The sequence below is a fragment of the Alternaria arborescens genome (genome assembly GCF_004154835.1).
Source record: "Alternaria arborescens strain FERA 675 chromosome Unknown contig_12, whole genome shotgun sequence".
NCBI classification, from domain to species: domain Eukaryota; kingdom Fungi; phylum Ascomycota; class Dothideomycetes; order Pleosporales; family Pleosporaceae; genus Alternaria; species Alternaria arborescens.
In genome coordinates, this window is record NW_021167867.1 from 211,693 (window position 1) to 219,757 (window position 8,065).

The 8,065-nt window shown below is 52.9% G+C and overlaps 1 protein-coding gene across 1 annotated transcript; it reads left to right on the top strand.

Moving 5' to 3' along the window:
• Positions 1–669: 669 nt before the first annotated feature.
• On the top strand, positions 670–4,020 carry AA0111_g5851 (hypothetical protein; the record flags this gene model as incomplete). Its single annotated transcript, XM_028652009.1, has 1 exon — positions 670–4,020. One exon carries the CDS (start codon positions 670–672, stop codon positions 4,018–4,020), a length of 3,351 nt encoding a protein of 1,116 aa, XP_028506464.1.
• Between the last annotated feature and the right edge of the window lie 4,045 nt (positions 4,021–8,065).

The window sequence follows — 8,065 nt, forward strand, 5'->3', positions numbered from 1 at the left end:
TGCTTGTAAGATTTAGCTGAAAATTCGGTGTGCGCCTTGTCTGTTCCTGGATTAAAGAAGGCCGCCAAGCGCAGCCGTTGCCCATATACTACTTTGTCTGCCCTACAGCCCACTCCTTCCTCGCACTATCCAGCACAACCACCAATTACAAAGAAACATTTTCGTCCACGTCAAGCCCTCCCACACTCACACCACCGAGGACCATATAGACGACAGCCGACGATACGCTGCCTCACCACACCCTTCTCCGCATTTCCTGCAGCACCGAATCCACGCGCTGATCGATTTTCGCCCGCCCTGGTCTGCCGAATCGCTTGCAACCCCCACGACTGCTCCGGAGTACTTGAGAATCCCAAATTATCCATGCAGAGTGCATGCAAGTCAATTCTCCAGTAATCCCAGCTGACCTGCGTCTGCATCTTCGCGCAGCGCGCGCTTCCCAGTCCCAACTCGTCATAGCCCAAACGCATTCCGTCAGTCTCACGATGCAAAGCAGCTCCTAGCCTGAGCTTTTCCCCCAGGACCCAGCAGGCTGTTGATCCTGTCTGCTTTTATTACCCAAGTGGCGCCCGCACGCCGTTACGCTCCTTCTCACTCAGCATTGCCCGCGCCATGAAGATTTACTAGCCCGCCCCGATTCCATCTGATTCAAGTGACACTACCACGACCATGTCGCTGCTACACGACGCCTACTCGCGACCGCGTATGCCCTCACCCCAGCCCAGCTACGCCCGCGCCATCAACATTCCCGCCCGTGCCAGTCCCGCTCTGACGGCCTCGTACCTCAATGGCTCGCTGCAATCTACTCCCGAGGGCATGGTGCCTGTCTCGTCGTCGCTACCCGCCATTCCCTCCTACACCCTGCCGGAGTCGCTCCTTCCCCCTCCACCACCACCAGTTCAGTCGCCGCCCACATCCTCACCTTCGGCCATGGCCGAGGCCCTGGGAAAGGGACCGGGCTTGATTCGCAGAGTTAGCCGGGGCGCCCAAAACATTCCAGGCCGCTTCCGCCGAGGCAACACCTCAGCACTACGCGACAAGAGCTCCGGCCCCGTCATCATGCGCCGCCGCAGCGACAGCAGGACTGCCGCCGACGCCGACACTGGCATCTCCGATTTTGACGCCTTTGAAGAGGAAGAAGCAGTAGAAGACCCCTTTGAGCCCATCCACGGCCTTGGCATCTCGAACCCGACCCCAAGCTTCAGCTCGATACCAGATGCTGCAGTTGTCGCCCCAGTGCGCAACTCTCGCCTTGAGCAAGGCACCGTTTTGAGGAAGATTACCAAGAAGGAGAAGAAGGAGATCAACCTGCGGCTCGATCTGGAATCGGCCAAGGTATTCTGGGATCCATCGCGACCCTCCAAAGCCTTCTACATCGATGATGTGAAGGAGATCCGCTCAGGACCGGAAGCAAAGCACTACCGCGAAGAGTGCGGCCTATCCGAGAACTGGGCACCCTACTGGTTTACCATCGTGTACACCGACACCACTCGCTCCAAAGGTCGGATACGAACGATGCACTTGATTGCGCCTGACGTCGGTGTCTTCAACATGTGGACTCAAACACTTGAGTCTGTGTCGCGCAACCGCATTGACCTCATGGCCGGCCTACTTGGCTTCGCGGACAAGAGCGCAAAGCTTGTCTGGCAACGCGCAATGAAAAAGCGCGGCGGAGGCGACGAGTCTCTCGATTTCCCAAGCACTGTCGAGCTGTGCCGAAGCTTGCACATCAACTGCACAGAAGCCACGCTTCGCGCCTACTTCTCAAAAGCCGATACCCTGGACGCTGGAAAACTCAACCAACAGCAATTTCTGTATTTCGTCCGACGCCTCAAGGAGCGCAAAGACATCAAGGCCATCTACAAGACCTACACATCTGGCTCGAAAATTGAAATGGACAAGTTCACCTTCTTTACCTTTCTGCGTCAGGACCAGGGCGTAGACGTGAACGAAGACCTTGAGTACTGGACAAACACTTTCGAGAAGTTTGCGCGCGCGACAAGACCCAGGATGGCTGCTACTCCCACTGAGGGTGGGGATATCCCATTGCCCTTGGCAATGAACTTCCCGGCTTTCCAGACGTACCTGACATCTGCCGCCAACTCCATCCTCAAGCCAGTCGGTCAGCCAAAAGAACTCAACCGACCATTGAACGAGTACTTCATCTCCAGTTCCCACAACACCTACCTGCTCGGCCGCCAGGTCGCAGGCGAGTCAAGCACAGAGGCCTACATTACAGCGCTCCAGAAGGGCTGCCGATGCCTTGAGATCGACTGTTGGGATGGCGCCGATAACATCCCTGTTGTTATGCACGGCCGAACCTTGACCAAGAGCATCCTTTTTCAAGACACTATCAAGGTCATCAACAAGTATGCCTTCACAGAGTCACCTTACCCAGTCATCCTCTCGCTCGAGGTGCACTGCTCACCGATTCAACAATCTGCCATGGTCAAGATCATGATGCAGGAGTTCGGCGACAAGCTGGTGCTCCAGCCGCTAGACTTTGACTCGCAATCGCTGCCTACACCCGAGGAACTGAAGTACCGAATTCTTATCAAGGTCAAGCGAGCTGCTGGTGACGAGATCGATACCAGGGCCCTCATGGGCGAGATCACCTCAAGAAGACAGCGCAGTTTCAGCTCTCCTTGGTCACGTCCTGTGATGCTGAATGACAAGCTCGTCCCGGACTCGCCTCTTCTTTCCAGCCCCCCTTCAATGAGCCCGCCAGAGCGATCCCAGTCGTTTTGGGCAACACCACGAACTTCAAACAATACGCTACCCACATCGGCAGCGGTCAGCTCAGCTGAAGACAGCGATAGCCCTAACGCAACCGCTGCCGAGACAGCAGAGATAGTGGATGATCGCCGTAAGCCGAAGAAGACTAAGACCAGCAACATCACAAAAGAGCTCGGCAACCTCGGTGTCTACACACGCGGAGTCAAGTTCACAGACTTTGGCAGCATCGATGCGAACACGTTCAACCATGTCTTCTCTATCAATGAGCGAGCTTTCGAAAAGCTCACTAAGCCTGGAGCTCGTGAGAAGCACTTGCTCGAGGCACACAACATGCGTTGCCTGATGCGCGTCTACCCTCACGCCTTCCGTATCAACTCATCTAACTTCGATCCCCTCAAGTTCTGGCGTCGCGGCGTCCAAATGGCTGCGCTGAACTGGCAAACTTACGATCTTGGTCAACAGTTGAACGAAGCCATGTTCGCTGGCGGTGAAGACCGCACAGGCTACGTGCTGAAGCCGGCTGCACTTCGTCTCGACCCAGAGGCCCCAGCCACTAGTTACAGGAAGGCACCCAAGAAAGAAGTCAAATTCACTGTGCAGATCATCTCCGCTCAACAGCTACCCCGTCCCCGCGGCCTTGGACAAGAAGCCAACATCAACCCGTACGTCGAGTTTGAGATGTACTGCGCAGAGGATATGGGTGCGAATGCCACAGGAATTGGTGGACAAGACGCATCAGCTCGCAATGGCCATTCTGGTATCGGCAACCCTCTGCGCAAACGAACACGCATCGTAGAGGGCAATGGCTACAACCCTGAGTTCGGCAACGAGATCGATATGACGGTCACCACTAGATACCCAAGCCTTGTCTTCGTGCGCTGGACTGTTTGGAACTCGCTTGATGCACGAACCACCAACCACGCCCCTCTTGCTACGTTCACAGCCAAGCTCAACAGCATCCAGCAAGGCTACCGCCATCTTCCACTTTACGACAGTAACGGCGAGCAATATCTATTCTCCACCCTCTTCTGCAAGATCAAGAAGCAGGACATTGTCGATGCGCCCGAACCTTCAGCAAGCGCTTCTTGCGGGTCATCCATTGAGCCTACCAGCCCACTTCAAGAACCCACAAGCAACAAAGCGAGCCGCAGCTTTGTTAGACGCTTGATCAGCCGAGCACCTAGCGAGCGTAGGAAGCGCAAGGAAGACCTACAACGGGCGGGAAGCGAGTCGCGCGAGTCTGACCTAGACTCTATCAGTCGCTCCAGCACATTCGAGCGATAGTGTGAGCTTGCAACATGACGCCACTCTTTGCAGCTGACGACGCCGCCACGCGTCAACTCGGCTTGAGTCGTCGGCTGCAGTTGTACTATACATTTCTATCCTCTACCGACCTCTACTCTAGTATCCTACGGCGTTCCGGTTCGACTTGATGCATTCGGCATGTAATCCCGCACCCTATCCTCAAACAGAACATCGCGTCCTTGCTCAACCGCCTCGTTGGCAAGCTCGCTTCCGACGGCTATCAAATCCTCATCGAACCGCAACATGGCCTCGGCACTCAAAAGTTATCGCTGATCACCTGTCCTGTTGGACGTCGATCGTTTCATTACACTTCTCTTCTAGCATATACCCTTTCTTCAACCAACACTTTGTTTCTTCATTGGTCGTTGGCGCAATACTCAACTATGGGGGCAACAAGGATGGTTTGCCGGCGAGCAAACCTTGACCTTTGTAACTGCATCTTGGCGATATCCCATAGACTTGCTTCTTGAGCTTCATTGCTCGGTCATTATCCTGTACAAAGTTTCTACCTGTATTCTCTTGTTTCCTTTGTTAGCAATCTCATAACGACGCTACGACAACACAAAACTGCTTTGCATAGCATTGTTTTCATTTGCCGAGCCTGCAGTGCGGGGTTTTCGGATGGGAAGGTCGGTTGTTGGTTTTCGGTTCGTTTATTTTCTTTCTTTCGTCTCCTCCTTCCGGCGGTGGCCTGTTAGCGGTTGGGAGGACGATCAATTTCGCTTCAATGCAGGACATGGTTTGGTGCAACTTTTTTCTCTTCAATTCTATACGTGGGCCGGCCCGGCTTGCATGCTAGTCTTGCAAGGAGAGAGGGGTGTGCATTGGCCAATACTCACCTCTTTGGCTTGGTGTGGGTTATGGGCATGGCATGGCGTGGGATACCTAGGTTAATTATCAGGAAGATACCACTCAACAACTATTTAGAAATGATACCATACGACTTCGGCGCTACGATTGCGCGAATTTGGAAGTCAAATTTCCACACCTACACATTCTCGATGCTTCTATGCTTTAGCCGCGGTGGTGAAAACTTTTCCTGATCTCAGGAGAGGATACTGACGGAAAGGGGCGATGGGTTGAAGCGGCTTGCCTTGCAGCCCGATCGACGCTGCCGTTCACGATCTTTGCCTCGAGAGCATGCGCTACGCTGCCTCGAACCATTTCCTCGGAGCCACAACGCCGCACGCATGGCACAGTAACATGGTAATTTGACATGACATTTCAGCTAAACCTGCCTGCCACGTTGACGTGGCTAGCTTCCGTTCTAACCTCCTTACTCTCCGCACTTGCAGTGTTTAGCTCGCAGAATGATCACTCGACTCCTGCCAACACATGGTCTCTCCGCCTAACCCCACACTCCACATATTGCTTATGCACTTACTCCGCACCTTGTGTGTTTCAAACAATCATGATGTCGTGACTTCATCTACGTAGAGTTAACGAAACTAACGTGCGGAGAAATTCTCTAGTCTGCAAGAAAAAAGTAAAGGAGCAAATCCCGTGTCGATCTGGACCGCTGTGGCGTCAACGGAACGGGCGCTCGCTGGCTCTATTTGCAGCGAACGGACGGGTAGGGCAATTTGGTTGGGAAACAAGGCGCGCGCCCGATGCGAGGTTCTGACGGGCAGCGGAAGCGTGGGCTGGTTGTTCCCCGCAGAGCAGAAGCCACTATCCGGTCTTGCGGGAGATGCGGATGGGCTGGACTGGGCTTTTGGTCATTGCTCAGAGAAGTGAGGCAACAGGGGAGATTGGAGACAGAGATGTGCCGATAGACTGGGATTACTCATAGATAGGACTTTACTGACATGTTATAGATGCGCATCTGGAAAATGGGCAATTTCGTCATGGAGTGACGGTTGAGGCTGGTAACCCAAAAAGCAAATCCAAGACGGAACCTCACGGCACGATCCGATCACCGTAGTAACGTTACACAGCCGTATATATACGTATCAATGCATCAATCACAGCCAATAGTTCTGCGGCTGTGCTGTGTGACGCGAACTCTGGTCTTTTGCGGCTGTGCTCTCTGCCTAATCCTTCCACTCCTTCCATCTCACCTTCCCGTTTCTTGACCTATCACTATCGGTGTGGAATTACTACGGAGCAGTGCAGCTTTGCCTTGTATATGTACCGAGTCATGCCACGCAGCTACCTCCGTTCTATCCATGTATGTATGTTACACAGCATGCACGCAATACGTAGTGTCCGAGCGTTTGATTTCGCGCCTTTGCCAAATGTATGTGTCTTTGCTGGTAACTTGGCTTTCTTTCGCGCCCGCGCGTAGCTGCACGCAAGACACGCATGTAGTGGGTAAGAAGAAGGTTGCGCTCACAGCGTTTCGGGCATAATACTTTGGGCATGAGGACAACATTGGGCATTGGAGATGTTGTGGGATGCGAGGTATGCAGAACATATGCGAGACATCGCGAGTGATGTCTCTTCCTGACCACATGAATGGCTCATCTGCTCATGAGCTACGAATCTGATCGCCTGAGAAAATCCTGGAAAGGATTGCGGGGCCGACCTCCTTGTACGTACGTGTTCATGTACGACTGCCCTGTGAGGACAGACAGGTGCGGAGCTGAGAAGGATGAAATGCGCGATTAACGAAAGTCTATTTGCTCGGATGCTTATCCGAGGCTCTCCTTGAGTGAAGGAGTATGCATGTGATGGCAGAAGTGACTTAGCAGCGGAACGTGGTGGTGTGCCTTGCGTTTACGATGCTGTACGCCATGGAGTAGGGCCGATTGCACTATCTATGGCTATTTGCATGTCATGTCACACGTACGGAGCGGAGGTTGCAGCATGCACGAGGCTGAAAGCAGAGGTTCGTTGCATAAGAGAAAGTTCGGCAAACTGATTCATATCGGAGTGTATCACTGTCGTTTATTGGTGAAGATGATTGTAAGCTGAGCTCCGCGGCCACAAAAGCGTCAGGGCGCTGGTATGGGGGCGCCTCGCTTCTGTGGGGCGTGAAAACTTCTATGTAAGGATTTCATGAATTTGGTAACACTCTGTCATTTGTAGGATAAGCGCGCTCGACTCGGGATTAGGGACAAGGTACCCACTACATTATAGAATGTGAGGCTGCAAACGTGCATATAGTTTCTTCCGCACGTGGCGCCGTTCTCCGACTGAACATCAGGTCGCGGTGTGATGAGGCTGCATACTTCTTCCCTTGTATAACGGGTTTGCCGATGATTCTCAGCAGGCGCAAATGGCGGCTGATAAAGACTCCATTATTAAACTCGTCACAAAACAGGGTCCCACGGCTAGGCAGTTGGCATGCAGTGACTATGCGAACTTGCTGTGGATCGGATGCTGAGCAACGTGGTACTTCTTGTGGGGTTGCGCATGAACGGATAGCCGACTGTATGTCAGCTTTGGGGTCTTCCGGTGAGGTGCTCATCTTGCAAATGCGGCGTCCTGCATGACCAAGTGCAGGAAACTGTCGTCTGATAGAGTCGGAGTCAGACCGTATATGCACGTGCAAGCGTATGCAAGCCTCAATTTGATATTGTTATTCGTCGCTTCGAGTTTTCGACCATGTGCAGAATGCGAGACGAGCGGACCACATGAGCTGCTGACTAGTAGTAGGCTTGCATACATGCGATACATTCAATGCAATGGTGATCGGATGACCTGAACCGAGTTGATGCGCAGCATGAACTGATACTCTTCATGATTCAATGTCTATCAAGTCAGTGAGCCAGAATCTCGGAAAAGCTTACTAAGATGCGTCGATATAGTCGGCATATCGCGTTACCACTATAGCCGCAAGTGCCGCGAAAAGAGTACAACCCAACCTACAATCCTTTATTCCCGCGGCTTAAGTAGCGATCGACACCCTCAAGGATGAGCTCGTTGGACTACAGTAACAGATTTTTTCTAGAGCGACTGTTCGGAGCCAGTTGCATAGCTTGGCATTTGATGCGTCTAAATGCTATAGGAACGTTTCAGCCGATCATCTTGCTTCACTTCTTTGGCATCATAAGTTGTGTAATCGAGAATCTTTTCTCCA